This window comes from Chenopodium quinoa, unplaced genomic scaffold, assembly GCF_001683475.1.
Source record: "Chenopodium quinoa cultivar QQ74 unplaced genomic scaffold, ASM168347v1, whole genome shotgun sequence".
NCBI lineage: Eukaryota > Viridiplantae > Streptophyta > Magnoliopsida > Caryophyllales > Amaranthaceae > Chenopodium > Chenopodium quinoa.
The window spans coordinates 2,464,428-2,482,844 of record NW_018743616.1 but is presented as its reverse complement, the minus strand read 5'-3'; the positions used below and the strand labels follow the sequence as shown (position 1 = coordinate 2,482,844).

Genomic DNA, 18,417 nt, shown 5'->3' with positions numbered 1-18,417 from the left:
AACTCTGTTCTTCTCTGCTTGATCTCTTGATTATTCTATTCTGTGATTAATGAGGATTAATTAAGTATTTATAGCCTTGAGAAGCGTGCAACTCTCTAGGTTTAAGGTAAACCTAGGGTTAATCGGGCCTCTAGACTGGATTGGGCCTTGGTGGCCGGTTTTCCCATCTGGCATGGGTGGACACGTGGCGTGTCTATAGTGGTCCGTAGAGGACGTATCTGTGACTGACACGTGGCAGGCTCCTGTTGTCCTTCGTGAAGGACACGTGGCGGAACCTGGTTGGTCCACTTGTCAGAAGGGGATTGGTGGATAAAAATCCCCAAATCAGGGAGTTCGGGATTGATCACCTAGTTTAGGGTTTCTTTTGAAGTTTCATAATGATTTTGTACTCACCAACTTTGGTTAAGTGTTTAATAATATAAAGTTAGTTTTAATTTCCGTTGCTAAGTTAGTTGGTTTGAGTTAGCCTTACGTTTACACGTGGCGGTAATACACCCAAGTCTATCTCTACGGTATTTTATACGTATTATTCTAATATTTTCGTAGAGGGAGATTTGGGGGTGTTACATAAAGTGGTACCAAATTAGTTGCAACTAATTCCATAAAAGGAAAGAACAATATTTTCTTAAAATTATTTCTTATTTATTTTGGGATCTCAATTTTACTTGCACTTTTTACAAAACAAAGCATTAGAGTAAAATGAGCTCATATTAGTTAAACAAAAAAAATTATAGATGTGACCGAAAAAAGGGTATAGTGACAATTGACAAGTCATTTTGAATTTATTTATATATAAAGTTGCTTAGGAAAAAAACTTTAAAATATCAATCAAACATTTAAAAAGTGTGACAAAAATATTTGATTTGATGAAATAACGGAAGACCAATTTTAATAATCTAACTACTACTCCACAACAAAAATTACAAGATACGTCGTTTCATCATTATTAATCTCTATATTGTTTTCTTGGATTTTTCTCCAAACTAAGCTTATTAGGCAAAATAATTTGCAAAGAGGTTGCGTGGAAAAACTATTTACCAAACTAAGCTTATGGGATAAAACGCTGTATCGGACAGCGTTTTATGCCCTGATTTAAAAAAAAAACAAATTTAAGTATAAAACGCTGTCTCGGACAGCGTTTTTAGATGTTGACTTTTTTAAAAAAAAATTGTGTAATTTCTGATTTTTTAAAAATTAAAAGAAAAAAAATTCAATAGCACATAGAACGCTGCTTGAGACAGCGTTTATAGTGTTTTTTTTTTAAATGAAACGCTGCCTGAGACAGCGTTTCTTGGGTTTGTATTTTCGTGTTTTGTCGCAGGATTTTCACTTCACTCATCCTCAGCTCCAATTTCACTCTCATAGTATTAATCCCTCTCACTAACGGACACTTTCACACTCAACCATCGCCACCGCTGTTGCCGACTGTCGTTGTTGTTGTTGCCCCTCTTTCTCTCTCTCACTCACTCAATTTTGTGGTAAACCCTAAATTCAAATTAGTGTAATTGCTCTTAAGTGTGGTTAATTAATGTAAATTGTATCAAATTGTTGCTAATTATTAATGAAAATGTGGTAAATTGTTGATAATTATTGATGGTGATGTGGTACATTGTTGATGAAATTGTTCATGAAATTGTTGAAATTGTTGATGGTAATGTGGTACATATATGTGAAATTGTTGAAATTATTGATGGTAATATGTGAAATATAATTGGTGAGAAGACTCTTATTTCATTATTGATAATTTATCTATCAATTCATATTAGTGTAATGTTTATAATATTAGTTTGTTAGTAATCGTTTTGCATTTCAACCTAAACTAAGAGTTTATAAATGGAGTTAATGCTTAGTTTGTGGGCAACCTTTTTTTACCTCGCTCTAGATTTCAATTATCCTAAAATGTGTTTCGGTTATGTAGAATATGGCTGCACAAAATGTAGTTTTGTTATGCCGGTGGGGAGGTGAAATTCTGTTTGATGGACCCCATGTCGAGTATAGTGGAGGATATATGGAACCACTAACACTTGAACCGAACATGACTTTCAATGATTTGATGAACGAGGTTCATAGTAGTATTGGTTTAAACCCAAGGAATGTTGAACTAAACATTAAAATGAGGTTTGAGACTGGCAATGGTATTCAAGTGTTACCTGTTTCTACGAATAAGCATTTGAAAGCTTTAAGGAGCGTTGTTGCAATGAAGGGTGATCCCACTAATATATATGTAGAAATGGTGCCTATATGTACCCAACAAAGTACTCGACCAGAACAACAATCTACATATATTTCCGGTTACAACATAGAGCCCTGCCAAGTGCCCTCACACGACATTCCATCAACTGAATATGGGATGGGATCTTTCAGTCGAATGCTCTATGACGATCAATTTCACATGCCGTTTAGTTCTCATATGGCTTCACCTGTACATGGGGGGCATATGTAGCAATGACCGGGCAACCTGAGCCTTCGACATCAAACACCGTCACACCTTCACCGATGTAATTGCATAGTTATTCGCCTATGCAAGATGATGTTCAAGCATCGCCATCTCAACTTGTGCCAATTCATCTTAAAACTATTGTGAATAACGAATTGTCTGTGTATGATGTGTATACAAATGATGAGGCCGAGAGCGGAGAGGAGGAAGATGGACTTCAGAACATGGATGTTGAACCTGCACACATGGAAGTTGGCGAGCCCCTGGTTAGAACTCCCGTACCTTAGTTCAGTCTGGTGAACGATAACTATGAAGTTGATTAGTATTGGGCCGAATCGGGTAGCCATACATCGTTTGTTCCCGGGGGAGAATTTGAGAAGGGGATGTATTTTAAAAGTAAGAAAGTGCTTCATGAAATGGTGAAGATGTATTCAATATAGAGGAATCAATTCTACACTACAGTGACATCGAATGAGAGTGTCCTTCATTTGCGGTGCAAGAAGAAATGTGGTTAGATGCTACGGGGTACCAAATCAAGTGAGCGCTCGCGTGGCTTTACCCTAGTTATGTACAAAGGCCCGCACCGGGAGAACTGTGTCACTGAAGTACTATCTACTGATCACCTGCACTTGGATTCGTCCATAATATCAGAGAATGTGAAGTCCTTTATGCGGAAAGATCCGTCCTTGAAAGTTGAATTCATACAGGAACTCATCTCCAAGCAATTTCATTTCGATGTTCCGTATCGAAGAGCATGGTATGCGAAGGAGAAAGCAATAGCTGAAATATCTGGGGATAGGGAGAGTTCTTATGGCAGACTTCCGCACTTCATGCAAGCACTCCAACAGTCAAACCCGGGAACGTGTGTCGTATGGAAACACAAAGCTTTGGTGGACGGTGTATACTACAGCAACATGGAAGTGTTTGAACGAGTGTTTTTGGCCTTCGGTCCTTGTATCGACGGTTTTAAACATTGTATGCCTGTTATCTGTATCGATGGGACGCACTTGTACGGGAAGTACAAAGGAACACTGTTAGTTTCTACAAGTGTGGATGCAAGCTTCCAAGTATTTCCGCTAGCATTTGCGGTGGTTGAAGGGGAAAACACTTCTAGCTGGTCTTGGTTGCTTGGCTGCATTCGGGTTCATGTCATGCAACGAGATGGCCTCTGTGTTATATCTGATCGACATCCTGGGATCATTGCAACAATGAATGATCCTAACGTTGGATTCATCGAGCCGCGAGCCTATCACAGGTTTTGTGTTTGCCACATAGCTTCTAACTTGAAGACTCACATAGCAACGAAATGAGAGATATGTTCAAGGCTGCGGCGTACCAAAGGCAAGAAAGAAAACTTCAAGCTAATCTGTGTTTCATCGGTGATGCATGTACCAAGGCCATGGAGTATATTGTCCAAGTCCCGTTCACTATGTGGTCTCTCTTTCACAACGCTGGTCGCAGATATGGGATATGTACTACAAACTCCTCTGAAACATTTAACAATGTGTTGAAGGGAGTTCGGTTTCTACCGATCATGTCCCTTGTCGAGTTAACTTTCCACAGAGTTAAAAGGTATTTCACTTTGAGAAGGGAGTCTTCTGAGGCTAGGTCTGAACAGGGACTTGCATACCCCCCCAAGGTCACTGCCATTTTGGAGAAGAGCACCGCAAAAGCCAGATACCACACATTGGATGCGTATAACCGCCGATTGCATATTTACCAAGTTACAACAGAAAGGGGAGAGCGACTTGGTAGTAAAGGAGGCCATAAACATACTGTCAACTTTCAGTTGAGAACGTGTACATGCAACAAACCAAAGATATTCCACCTCCCATGTTCTCATGTTCTAGTAGTTTGTGCGACGTATTCACTATCAGAGCAGCCGTGGGTGGACCCTGTGCTGCAATCGGAGGCCTACACGAACACCTATGCACCACAATTCTGGCCTATCCCCTGCGAGACAACCTGGACGCAGTACGTCGGCCCTAAACTCATTCCTGATGGTAGCATGGTACGTGGAAAAGGGCGGTCAAGGTCAAAGCGCATACGCAATGAAATGGATGAGACTAACCGGCCCCCGAGCAAATGCAGCCGCTGTCACCAGCAGGGTCACAACCGGACAACGTGTCCATCTAGACCGACATAGGACCTAAGTTTGTATTTGTTATTTGTTGTAGTAGTAGAACGTAGAATTATTTTGTATCAGATTTTCTAAAGTTTGTAACATTTGTAAAATTTGGATCATTTCTATTTTCTACTTGATTGTCGTTTGAAATTTTCTGTCTTTGCCTTTAACTCGTCCATCTTATGTTTAATTGCTAATCCAGTAATTGTGTTGGTATTTGATGTATAACGCTTTCAATGAACATATATCATGGACGGAGAAGATAGGACGCCCAGACCCGTTGACCCTTCTTTCCTGACACTACAGGACACACATCGGAGCGTTGCCATATGGGACCAGACGGTAATATTTCATCCGTCCGTTCATGTACTTATGCATGTTAAATTGATATAATATCTGATATCAATTACGTTTGTACGATTTTTTATCAGGTTGATCTAGCAAAGTAGCTGGTTTGCAGGCACTATACTACCAGGTTTATGGGGGAATGGGTTGTCGATCCACGCATTATTGCGTACGTTGAGTTGGTTGGCTTGGGTGGTTTTCATCAGATGGCGTTCAGGGAGATCGATCGAGCCCTTGTCATTGCGCTCGCGGAGAGGTGGAGACAGGAGACGCACTCCTTCCACCTACCTGTTGGGGAGGCGACAGTTACGTTGCGGGACGTCGCGATACTCACGCGCCTTCCTATACATGGGACTGCGGTGACAGGACATGCGTTAGTAGATCCCATTGGTTTGGTAGCTCGGCTTCTTGGGGTTCAGCCAGGTCCTGACGAGATCGATCCGGGGGTTCGGGTTGAGGACCGGCTGGATACGCGAGACTTTCTGTGAGCTGCCTCCGGGCGCTGATGATTCCACGGTTCAGAGATAAGCTCGGGCGCACTTGTTCTTTCTCATCTCGGGCGTCTTGTGTGGCAACAAGAGCGGGAGCCATCTGCAGCTCATTTACCTACAACTGTTAGACCACGACTGGGATCATATCCGTGGCTACAGCTGGGGTAGTGCCTGTTTGGCGTCGTTGTATCGCCAGCTGTGTAGAGCATCCCACCGCGGTTCTAACGAGATCGGAGTCCCTTGATTGTGCTTCAGGTAACTCACCTAATTACCAACAACCTATTTCGAAAGCCACTTACCTAGTTTATACTAAACCTAGTTTTGTATTTTTGTATTGCAATTCTGGGCTTGGGAGCATATCCATGTAGGCAGACCAGGTAGGCCTGCTAGACATCGTCGGGGGGAGCAGGACTGGGACGACCAGTACCAAGCGTATGATGCTCCACCGCTCCCTACACCTGATGAGGCGTACGGTTGCAGGTTTGTTACAGTTGCCATTACTTTAGACTTCATATGGTTTTATTGTGCTAGTTGACTAACTGAAACATTTTTTGATATTAGGTGGGTGGTCCCCAGACTGAAACTTGCGCATGCGGCGAGGTGTCTTCCGTACTACCGAGACGCCCTAGACCGACTCACCGAGGATCAGGTGGTAACTTAAACGGAATTTGTAAATAGTAATTTAATATGATTCTTGTCAGTGCACTAACCTATTTACGGTATTACTTTTGATGTGTTTTTGCAGGTGACATGGGATCCGTATGTAGCTGACTTGGTTGATGCCATGCCTGCACATCTGCTGGACCATCAGGCAGAGTGGCGTGCTAGGAACCCCGTCATCTGTTTTGAGGTTGTGGAGAGTCACCTCCCCGACCGAGTCATGCGACAGTTTGGACTACTCCAGCCCGTGCCCCGGCAGCAGTGGCGGAGCTAGGGTGGGTTCAAGTGGGTTCATTGAACCCACTGATTTTTTGAAAAAAATTAAAAACTTTTTTTTAAAAAAAATAAATAAATCAAAATAGGTTTAAATAGAATATTTGTGTATTATATGACAACAAGTAAAGTTGTAGCCCAGTGGTTATTTTTACCTCCCATCACACAAGAGTTTGTGGGTTCAAAACCCATAACTCACACTTTTTTTTTTTAATTTTGTTTCCTGAGCTTTCCCTGCTTCCAGCTTTCCTCTTCCTCATTCCCCAAATTGCAAAACCCTAACTTCTTCCTCCTTCTCTTAATCTCTTCCCGTTCTTCCTCCTTCAGTCCTTCTCTTCCCGTTCTTCCTCCTTCTCTTCCCGGCGCAACACGGCATCAGTCAGCAGAACGCCAGAACACGGTGGCAGCGGCAGCGCACCAGCCACTCACCCAGCAGGCCAGCAGACCCACCGTCGTCCGTCACAGCACTGACAGCCTCACAGCCGTGTATCAGTGTATGTAGGTAAGTGAATTTGGGGATTTTTTTTTTTGCAAATGTAATTTACTTCTCAATTTGGGGATTTTTTTTTGCTAAATCATTGAATACTTGAAATTCATATGCTAAATTGCTAATATACATTACGAATTGTCAATTTTTTGTAAATTGCTGAAGTTTGGTTATAATTATCTAATTTACTTCTCAAGTTCTCAATTTGGGGATTTTTTTTTGTTACATTGTTTAATTTCATATGCTATTTTCTGTATTTCGTTTTCTGCCTTCTAGTTTTCATAATTTCATATGCTATTTCTTTTTCTGCCGTCTAGATTTCGTTTACTAATTGAGTAATTAACTGTAATCTTTCATTACGATAGTTTTAATTAGCTTTCTAGATTTATCATTCATTCATTGATTTCATTCTGCATTTATCATGTGTGTGTAGCAGACTAGCAATATATACCTATTATACCATGAGTTTAGAGTCATTTTGGAAACGTGCCGGGAAGTCACAAAAGTCTTCAACTTGTTCTTCACCTAGTTCAAGGGATCCTCCAATAGAAGAACATGTGTCTCCTAATGATGATGAGGTTCCTATTGCTGCAACATATCCACCACCTGAGAACACAGGTCCAAGTGTTCCAAATACTACTGTTGACTCCGATGATACTCGCATTTATGATGTTGATCTTCTTCCACATGACCCTGGAAAAAGAATTCCAATTATGGAGTATCCTCCTAATGATCAAGATGCCGTAAGGAGAGGCTGTATTACAAAGAAACGTTGTGATCCACGCACACATAATTTTCCTCAAAGAAAAGTTGGAGGTATGCGCCGTTTTAATGTTACTTGGTTTGATAAATATGAGTGGCTTGAATATAGTGTTGAGAAAGATGCGGCTTTTTGTTTTGTGTGCTATTTGTTCACTGATAAAGTTGATTATTCTTTGGCTGTTAATGATTCCTTTATTAAAGGGGGATTTAGAGGATGAAATAAGACTGGTAGATTTGATGTTCATGTGGGTGGTATTGGTAGTTTCCATAATCAGGCTAATGAGAAATATAGTATGTTTATCAACCCAAAGACAGCAGTTACTGAATCTCTTTGCACTTATTCTAAGGAAGCTAAACTACAATACAAATCTCGCTTGACTTATTCATTGAAATGTATTAGATTTCTTTTAAATCAAGGTTTAGCTTGTCGTGGGCATAATGAAAGTGAAGAATCTTGGAATAGGGGTAATTTTCTTGCACTCTTCACATGGTTTTTAGAAAATAATAGTGAGGTAGCAAAGGTTGTTCTAGGTAATGCCCCGGGAAATAATCGAATGACTAGTCCTTCAATTCAAAAAGAACTTATTAATTGTTGTGCCAAAGAAACCACTAGACTTCTTATTGATGATATTGGGGATGACTATTTTGGAATAATGGCTGATGAATCAAGTGATGTATCTCAAAAGGAACAAATGGCCCTTTGCTTGCGTTATGTCAATAATAAAGGGAATATAAATGAGAGGTTTCTTGGAATTGTACATGTTAAGGATACTACTGCTTTGTCACTAAAGAGTGCAATTGAGTCTTTGCTTATGGAATATTCATTGAGTTTGTCTAGAGTTCGTGGACAAGGTTATGACGGTGCTAGTAATATGAGGGGGGAGATAAATGGTCTCAAGACTTTGATCATGAATGAAACAAAACAAGCCTATTATATTCATTGTTTTGCTCACCAACTTCAATTAACCCTTGTTGCTGTTGCTAAGGATAATGATGATTGTATTTGGTTGTTTGATCAACTTGCTATTTTGTTGAATATTATTGGTGTTTCTTGTAAGCGAAGGGAAATGATAAGAGAAATACAATCTCAACATATTCTACAAGCATTAGAACTAGGAGAAATTGAAAGTGGGCAAGGTTTAAACCAAGAACATGGCTTAGGTAGGCCTGGTGATACTAGGTGGGGATCACATTACAAAACTGTTTCAAATGTTACCGCATTGTATGCTACTATTGTTAAAGTTCTTGAGAAGATTGGATCAAATAAGATTTATAAGGATGATCGCGTGAAGGCTATCACTGTCATGTCTACATTTGAATCATTTGAATTTGTATTTATGATACATTTGATGTCCGAAATATTTGGGATTACTGATAAATTGTGTCAAGCTCTGCAAAAGGGGGACCAAGATATTGTTAATGCCATGACATATGTTAAATTGACTAAGGAGGGATTACAACAAATGAGGGACCATGGGTGGGAAGACTTTTTACATCTTGTGGTTTGTTTTTGTGTTAAACATGATGTAGAAGTTCCTACTATGGATGATATGTATGTTCCTCGTGGAAGGTCAAGACGCTTCTTTGCCAAAGTTTCAAATCTTCATCGATTTCGGGTAGAAATGTTTATAAGTGTCATTGATTTACAACTCCAAGAGCTCAATAGTAGATTTGATGAAGAAAATACGGAGTTACTTATTTGTGTGTCATGCTTAAACCCGATCAATTCATTTGCGGCATTTGATATGCAAAAGTTGTTGAGACTTGCTGAGTTATATCCCAAAGAGTTTCCAACTAATGATATGACGATGACTGCACTTCGTCATGAGCTTCAATTTTATATTAATGATGTGCGCCAAGATGCAAGGTTTGGAGACTTGAAGGGTATTCATGAGCTTTCTATGATGCTTGTTGAAACAAATAAGCATACTACTTACAACTTAGTTTACTTGCTTATAAGACTAGCATTGATCCTTCCGGTTGCAACTGCAAGCGTGGAACGAGTGTTTTCCTCAATGACATACGTAAAAAATAAGTTGCGAAATAGTATGGGTGATCAACTATTGAATGATAATTTAGTCACTTTTCTTGAAAGAGATTTATTTTCAAGAGTTAGTGATGATGATGTATTGGAACGCTTCCAAAGTATGAAGACTCGAAGAATGCTTCTGTAGTCTTTTTTTTTTTTTTTTTTCATTTTTCTATGTGTAATCTATTTGTAATCCATAGTTTGAACTTATTTATGTACTGAATATTTAATTATTGTATTTTTATTCCTTTGTTAATTATGATTTCAAATTTCGGAAGTTTCGAACCCACACTTCGAAAATCCTGGTGACGCCACTGCCTGGCAGTGTGACACTAGTATCCGCCTGTACGGCATTGACCGTCGGGGAAGAGGGGAGATAGACTGGTCAGTGGAGCATAGGGTTTACATTAACGTATGGCAGCGACGGTTGGAGTTCGTCGTTGAAGGTGATCCGATGCAGGGCGTTATGGATCCTCACGATCCGTACATGGTCTGGTACAGGCAGATTACACGGCGTTTCATTAACCCCAGCTACACACCACCATCCACACATTACCATCCAGCATATGACGTCATTAACAGATATATGAGTTCCTTTTATTCTACTTATTTTCATCAATTTTTTTATTTCTATATCATACAGTTGACTGATCGATGATTACTGCAGGCGGCGGATATGGTGGTGATGGTTGATGCACTGTCAATCGCCATTGCAGACGGACCCACTAGACCCCAGGTCGAGCGGGTGCGTGATATGGGCGTGGCTACCTTACAGAGATATGGTCACGGCTATCTCGTCCATTCATAGTTTGAGCTCGGCCAGAGTAGCGGTGGAGGTGATCCTACGTCACCCAGAGACACAGAGGATTACATCATCCACAGTTCTGCGCCCACCCCTACTCAGGAGGGCCCATCGTCCAGCCAGCAGACTCCTCCACCGCCCCGAGACCCATTCACCACCATTACACATTACAGGCGGCGTAATGTTAGACGAAGGGCCGACAGACAGGATAGAGAACAGTTATCCCGAATAAATGAGTCGGGATAGTATTAGCTGATTTATTTGTTGTAGCCAGATTTTCTAGAATGTTGTATATAACACTTACATTATTAATATAATAAATGTTTTTTGAATGAAACTGTGTGTGGTTTGAAGTTTAATTTCCTTATTTGTCCAAATCAGACTTATGTCAGTCAAAATAGATCCTTCTAGGACGATATATATCAAACACAAGACATTTGGGCTCCATAATGAGAAACGGGGTAGAAGCGATGGCCGGTCGTGGTTAATGTGGTGGTTCATGGTGGTTATAGTGCTGTTGGGGGTGGTTTGAGTGGTTTGAAGTGGCCAAGAGTGGGCAAAAGCGGTGGTTGGTGGTGGTGGTGGTTGGTGGTGGTCGATGGTGGGGAGGTTGCCAGGGTTCGTGAATGGCGGTAGGGATGGTGGTTGAGGTTGGGGTTGGTGGTGGGGATGGTGTTGGAGGGTGGTGGTGGCGAGTGGTGGCTGAATGAGTGTTGGAGGGTTGGGGGCTGATGTTGATGTTAAGGAGTCTGTTGGTTGCTGTGTGTTGCAGCCAGCAAAAAAAAACGCTGTCTCGAATAGCGTTTTATATTGCACATAAAACACTGTCCCAAGCAGCGTTTTATGTTCAAGAAATAAACGCTGCCTCATATAGCGTTTTATGTAAAAAAAAAAAATTGCACATAAAACGCTGTCCCAGGCAACGTTTCATGTTAAAGAAATAAACGCTGCCTCAGCCAGCGTTTAATACTTTTTTGTGTGTTTGATTTTTTTTTTTTTTTTTTTTTTTTTTTTTTTTTAAATATCAGAATTTACGAAATTAAAAAAAAAAGGTCGACAGGTAAAAACGTTGTCCGAGACAGCATTTATGCCTTAATTATTTTTTGTAAAAAAACAAAAATCAGGGTATAAAATGCTGTCCGAAATAATGTTTTATCTCTGAAGCTTAGTTTGGGGAGAAAAATCCTGTTTTCTTTCACAAATAATATATCCTGTATATTGACACGAGTACATTTTAGGAGTATTGATTAAACAAACTACTAAGTAGTTAGGAATATCCAAAAATCGTACTTTGAAGAATATACCAAGCGCAATCTCGGCGGGGTACCACTTGTTTCCTTCATTGACCAGAGTTTCAAACGCTTGTACTACGAGTAATAAATTTTTACAAACCAAAACCAAACTTCTAGTAATTTCGTCATATTATAATATTATATAGACGAAGTATCATAATATTGTATTATTGTGGTTAGGTGATATCGAAGTCAAGTACATATATAAAGATTTTGGACTTTTTGGTGCATTTCCACCACCTTATTATAATACTCCGACTTATTATGTTCACTAAAATATCTTGGTCAACATAGAATGAGTAATATGAGCTTATCTTCGATTGATTAGTAGTACTAAGTGATTAGGGTATTTTTATCCACCAATCAACATCCGACACGTGGGCCAGCCAGGTTTCGCCACGTGTCCTTCATGTAGGCCAATAGGAGCCTGCCACGTGTCATCAAGAGATTCGTCCTCCTTGGACCAATTGCAATGTGACACGTGTCCACCCATGCCAAATGGGAAAATCGGCCAACAAGGCCCAATCATTGTGGGAGGCCCAGTCAGCCTTAGGTTTAACCTAAACCTAGTACTGGCACGCATCCCAAGGCATATAAATATGCCCATTAATCCTCATTAAGGGAGATTACGCACATTTAACACTCTCACCTAGAGAGACCCAATTACTTTTATTTCCGCATTAATTACTCCTTAATCAAGTACTAACTTGACCGTCGGAGGCGGATCTCCAATCGTCCGGAGCATCCGTTTGTTTTGCAGGTACAGGCGTCCGGTTCCAGTCTCAGAATTGTAACCCTCCCGCAGGACATCAGAAAACCCCGAAACATGTTGGCGCCGTCTGTGGGGAGAGTACTTCTGAGATGGCATCCACGTCTGTACCGACTCCTGAAGAGAGGCGTCCCCTAGACGACCCTCTAGTTCAGTCGGACCATGATACTGAGGAAGAATTTGAAGTTGAAGCTCACACAGCTTCAGACGGGACCCTAAGGGCCCGACGCACCCGTCATACTGAAAGGAGAGAACGGGAAGATCTTCAAACTGGACTCAGTGATCCAGCCGGCGCACCGCCTGTTCAGCAGCAGCCGCCTGATGGGTCTGCTCCCATTACAAGAAACGAACTGATGACCTTCATGAGGGGCTTCAAGGGAGAGATTCAAGAGTTGCTCAACAAGAAGCCGCCTGTTCTGGCCAAGGAGCAGTCGGCTAAGAAACCTTCCTCTTCAGGAAGAGGAAGCTTGTTCAAGGGCGAGAGGCGACCCCTCATCCTAACTCTAGGAAGTGGGAGCCGCCTGTCCTTGATTTCACAAAGTACCGCTTTCCTACTCCAGGAAAGAGGAAACCTGTTCGTCATATTCAGGCGGACGGGTCGAAGAAAACATACACAGATGCTCGGCTATTGCTAGAGCAGAAGAAGAATGACCGATTGTCAGAGTCGGCCTCTACTTAAGACTTCCAAGACAGTCTACGCAATACCTCGATGAGGTATACTCAGTCGCATCATGAGAGTCAGTCAGGCGGTACCTCCCGTCAGTCCGGCTTTCATAATGACCAGGCGGTACCAAACTTACCATTTGTACCGCAACAACAATATTTACCTCTATTTGGAGGGCATGCAACAAAGAATGTCCAACCTATGGACTGGCAGCTACGATTGCTTAGACTTGGGGAACAACCGTCGACCTTCTCCAAGGAAATTACTGAAGCCGCTCAGCCGACCAAAGTGAAAAATGTATTAGTAGGCGCCTATGACGGCACTACTAACCCAGAAGACCATTTGATGGCATTCACATACCTGATGTACCTTCAAGGGTTGGATGATCCCACTTGGTGCAAGTGTTTTCCAGTGACTCTCAAAGGAATCGCACAACAATGGTTCGGCAACCTGCCGACTGGTTGTGTGAATAACTTCAGGACGCTTGCTTACTTATTCACTTCCAACTTTGCCATGAACATACCTGCGAAGAAGACGACCCTTGATTTAGGAACGATTCAGCAGGGCGAGAAGGTGGGGCTTCGTTCTTACATCAGGCGGTTTATCCGGATGAGAATACAAATTCAAGGGTTACCGGATGAGGTAGCCTATACTGACTTTTTCAGAGGCCTCAAAGACGGGTCGACATTCACATTTGATTTGGTTCGAAAGAGGGTGGCGACTCTTCAAGAGGCCTTAATTGAAGCGGAAGCCTATATACAGGCGACTGATCTTTGTAGTACGGGAAAACAGTCGGACGGGAAAAGGTTCGACAAAAGAGAAGGACGACAGAAACAGTCGTCGAACAAAGATGAGAAGAAGAGAAAAGAGGTCTGGGCGGCTGATTCCTCTAAACAGCCGGCCTAGAAGAAGAGGAAAGAATTCAAACCATACTCCCCAAAGTATGCGTTTAACAAGGATAGCCAAGCTATCCTAAAGGAAATCAAGGGACGGATCTCAATTGAGAAGCCGGCCCCCATGAAGGGTACTGCAAGCAACCGGAACCAAGTAAAATTCTGTGATTATCATGAAGATGTTGGTCATCACACCAACGAATGCATCAGTCTCATGCGGTATCTGGACCGCCTGGCTGAGCAAGGCGATCTTGACTCTTATGTCAAGAAATCTACGGGGAACACTTCCTCGAAAAAGCAGTCGGCCAAAAAGAGTCAACAGGCTGACAGCTCTGATACAGATGATGCAGTCGTCTACACCATTGCAGGCGATTTCTTCGGAGGCGGCCCCACTATTAGGGGAAACAAAGACAATATCAGGCGGCTAGACGTAAATTCCGTTCACCAAGAACGGCCCTCCAAATATTCATTTCCTGAGATTGTCATCACTGAAAAAGATCTAGGAGGGGTAAGGGGGCCGCATGATGACCCTATCGTTATTGAATGTAAAGTGGCCAACCAGAGAGTTGGCTGAATCCTTATAGATACCGGAAGCTCCTCAGATCTTATCAGTAGCAAATGTCTGTCAAAACTCAAATATCAGACTGATTGCATACATCCGGCATCCTACCCTTTAGTAGGGTTTGGAGGAGGAGTCGTCCACCCAGTGGGACGAGTGAATTTACCCATCCGCCTGGGTGAAAAAGGGGAAGGACGACACATGGTAGTCCGGTTCCTGGTAGTAGAAGAACTCTCGGCCTACAACATGATTCTGGGACGACCAACCCTGAATAATTCCAAGGCTGTTATAATCCCATCTCTTATGTTGCTCAAGTTTGAGAGGGATGATGGAACAGTCGGGTCCCTAAGGGGAGATCAGAGGATGGCCCGAGAGTGCTATCTCTCGGATATCAAGCCCACTGTTATGGCCGCTGGGTCAAGTGGTGGAAAAACAGACCTTGACAATGTCAAGGAGAGTGCGCCTGTTCAAGAAGCAGGCGGCAAGAAGAGAAAGGCAGCCCAGACGGGGGCCGCAAGAAAAGACAGAAAATAGCAATCATTGGCATAGGAGCGGTCGGATGAATTCCGCCCTCAGCCGCCTGGTGAGCATACGGACCTGATATTAGACGACTCGCGTCCTGACCGAACAGTCAAAGTTGGGACGACTGCTCTGAGAGTCCTGGGTGACGACTTTCACAAACTATTGAAAGAATACAAGGACATCTTTGCATTCGAAGTCCACGAAATGCCAGGCATTAGTCCTGACCTGGCGGTACATAAACTGGCTGTGGATCCGAAAAAGAAGCCGGTAAGGCAGAAGAAGCGGAACCATGGCGAAGAAAGAAGTCAGGAGGCAGCCGCCGAAGTTTAAAAATTACTTATGCAGGGTTCATTCGGCAATGTTACTTCCCAGACTGGGTTGCAAATGTGGTGCTTGTTAAAAAGCCGAATGACACCTGGCGAATGTGTGTAGTCTACACAGACTTAAACAAGGCGTGCCCCAAAGGCAGTTACCCTCTGCCTAAAATTGAGAACCTGGTCGACTCAACAGCCGGCCATGCTTTGATGAGCTTTATGGACGCCTACTCTGGTTTCCATCAAATTCCTTTATGGAAGAAAGATCAGGAGAAGACGGCCTTTGTCACTGATCAAGGGTTATACTGTTACACGGTCATGCCGTTTGGTCTTAAGAATGCCCCGGCCACCTTCTAGCGAATGATAAACACTGTGTTCTTTGATCAGATTGGGAGAAACGTCGAGGCATACATTGATGATATGATTGTCAAGTCTAAGCTTCAGATAGATCATCTGTCGGACCTCCGAGAAACTTTCGCCACACTCAGGCGGCACCATGTCATGCTCAATCCCAAGAAATGTGTATTTGGAGTTGAGTCTGGGAAATTTCTCGGATTCCTTATCAATCAGAGAGGAATAGAGGCGAACCCTGAGAAGGTGCAGGCGGTCATCGACATGCAGTCGCCTTGTACCGTCCGAGAGGTTCAGAAGTTAACAGGTTGTCTGGCGGCCTTGGGAAGATTTCTAAGCCGATCAGGCGACAAATGCTTATACTTCTTCCAGGCCATTAAGAAGAAGGCAAGGTTTGAATGGGGGCCGGATGCGGAGGCGGCCTTCCAGAAATTGAAAGTTCACTTGCATTCCTTGCCGAGGCTGGTCAGCCCTTTGCCCAAAGAAGTACTCTACATGTACCTGGCCGTCTCTGATCATGCGTTAAGCGTTGTTCTTCTTGCTGAAAGAGACGGCTGTCAGCTCCCGGTCTACTTTGTCAGTCATGTACTGAAAAATGCCGAGTTGAGGTATCCCTTAGTGGAGAAATTTGGTCTTGCACTCTTCATGGCTGTTAAAAAATTGAAGCCCTACTTTTTGGCACATGCAGTCGTCGTGTATACAGATCAACCTATCAAGCGGCCACTGACCACCATGGAGTCGTCAGGCCGGATGATCAAATGGGCCATAGAAATACAGAGCCTCGAAGTTACTTTCGAGCCTAGAAAAGCAGTGAAGGGGCAAGCCTTTGCTGACTTTATTGTTGACATGACTCGTCCCCCTGATTCTCGAGATCCAGACCAAGTCTGGAAGGTATATGTGGACGGAAGCTCTACTTCAAATGGTTGTGGAGCAGGCGTCATATGTCAGTCGTCAGAGGGCGACAGGTACGAGTATGCTCTACACTTCAGTTTTCAGGCCTCAAACAATGAGGCAGAATATGAAGCTTTACTAGCCGGAATCCGCATGTGCAAGGCGGCAGGGGCACGAAAGATAGACGCCTGTTCCGATTCACAATTGATAGTGAGTCAGTATAGTGGCGAATACGAAGCAACTCATCCGACCATGATCAAGTATTTATAGGCGGTACGACGAGCAGTCGGATCCCTTGAAGATTTTCATCTTACTCAAGTGCCGAGATCTGAAAACAACCAAGCGGATGCACTTTCAAAATTAGCATCATCCGCCTCTTGTGATACTCCTCGAACTGTTTTTTGGGAAGTAATGGAGAAGAGAAGCATCGAGCAAGACCCTATTGGAATCCTAGACAGAAGCTCAACCTGGATGGATCCAATCAGGGCATATCTGACAGACGGTACCCTGCCGGATGATCATCACCAGGCGGCTGCGCTGAAAAAACGGGCAACCAGTTTTGAAATGATAAGGGGAGAACTTCACAAAAGAGGGTACCTTCAACCCTACTTAAAGTGTGTTACTCCAGAAAAGGGACGAGAGATACTAGACGATATTCACTCTGGTTACTGCGCTTCCCATATAGGCGGTAGGTCGCTTGCTCAACGGACAAGGCGGCAGGGCTACTTTTGGCCTACTTTAGAAGCAGATGCAATGGAGATGGTGAAAAAATGTGACAAGTGCCAAAGGTTTGGCAAACTAATTCACCGTCCGGCTACTGACCTCACTCCAATTCATAGCCCACTACCGTTTGCTAAGTGGGGCATGGATATTCTGGGTCCCTATACGCCTGCTACAGGTGGAAGGAGGTACATACTTGTTGCAGTCGACTACTTCACTAAATGGGTGGAGGCGGAGGCGGAGGCTGTAAAGGGAATCAAAACGAAGGATGTAATTTCATTCATCTGGAAAAATGTCATCACTCGGTTCGGGGTTCCCATGTCTATGGTTTTTGATAATGGTCCCCAATTTGAGACGCCTGTTCTCAAAAGCTAGTTGGGTGACCAAGGAATTGCACACCACTTTGCATCAGTCGGCCGTCCACAAGCAAACGGCCAGGTAGAAGCCTTTAATAAAATCATCTCAGACGGTCTCAAGAAAAAGATTGAACGAGCAGGCGGCCTATGGGCGGATGAATTACCACATGTTCTCTGGGCCATTAGGACGACTGAAAAAGGGGCGACTGGAGAAACTACATTCCTCCTAACCTATGGTGCGAAAGCTGTTCTTCCAATTGAACACTACGAGCCGACTCTTCGAGTAATGCTATATGACGAAGAGGCAAACTGGGAAGCCATGCGCCTGGCATTAGACTCACTCCCAGAAAGGAGGGGCAATGCTGTCTTGCGCCATGAAATTTACCGCCTGAGAATGACCAGATCGTACAACAAAAAAGTACACAGGCGTCCACTCAAAGTGGGGGACTTTGTACTTAGAAAAATGGAAGCAGTTCGTAGGGCTAATGAGTCTGGCAAATTAACTCCCAACTGGGAAGGACCCTACCGAATCTATGAAGAGGTCAGGGACGGTACCTACCGTCTGGAAACACCAGACGGCCAACTGTTGCCTCGAACCTGGAATGTAGATAATCTTAAGAAATATTTCTTTTGAATGATGTAAATAGTCGAGGGCTACTTAATAAAAGTTTGTTG

At 43.0% G+C, this 18,417-nt stretch overlaps 2 protein-coding genes across 2 annotated transcripts; both read left to right on the top strand.

Annotated features, from left to right (window-relative positions):
- Window positions 1–3,003: 3,003 nt before the first annotated feature.
- Window positions 3,004–3,747, top strand: LOC110682910. Its single transcript, XM_021859261.1, has one exon. It carries the CDS (start codon window positions 3,004–3,006, stop codon window positions 3,745–3,747), a length of 744 nt encoding a protein of 247 aa, XP_021714953.1.
- Window positions 3,748–8,647: 4,900 nt separating this feature from the next.
- LOC110682909 (zinc finger MYM-type protein 1-like) lies at window positions 8,648–9,754 on the top strand. The gene has a single exon (XM_021859260.1). The coding sequence runs from the start codon at window positions 8,648–8,650 to the stop codon at window positions 9,752–9,754; it is 1,107 nt and encodes a 368-aa protein (XP_021714952.1).
- The last annotated feature ends 8,663 nt before the right edge of the window (window positions 9,755–18,417 follow it).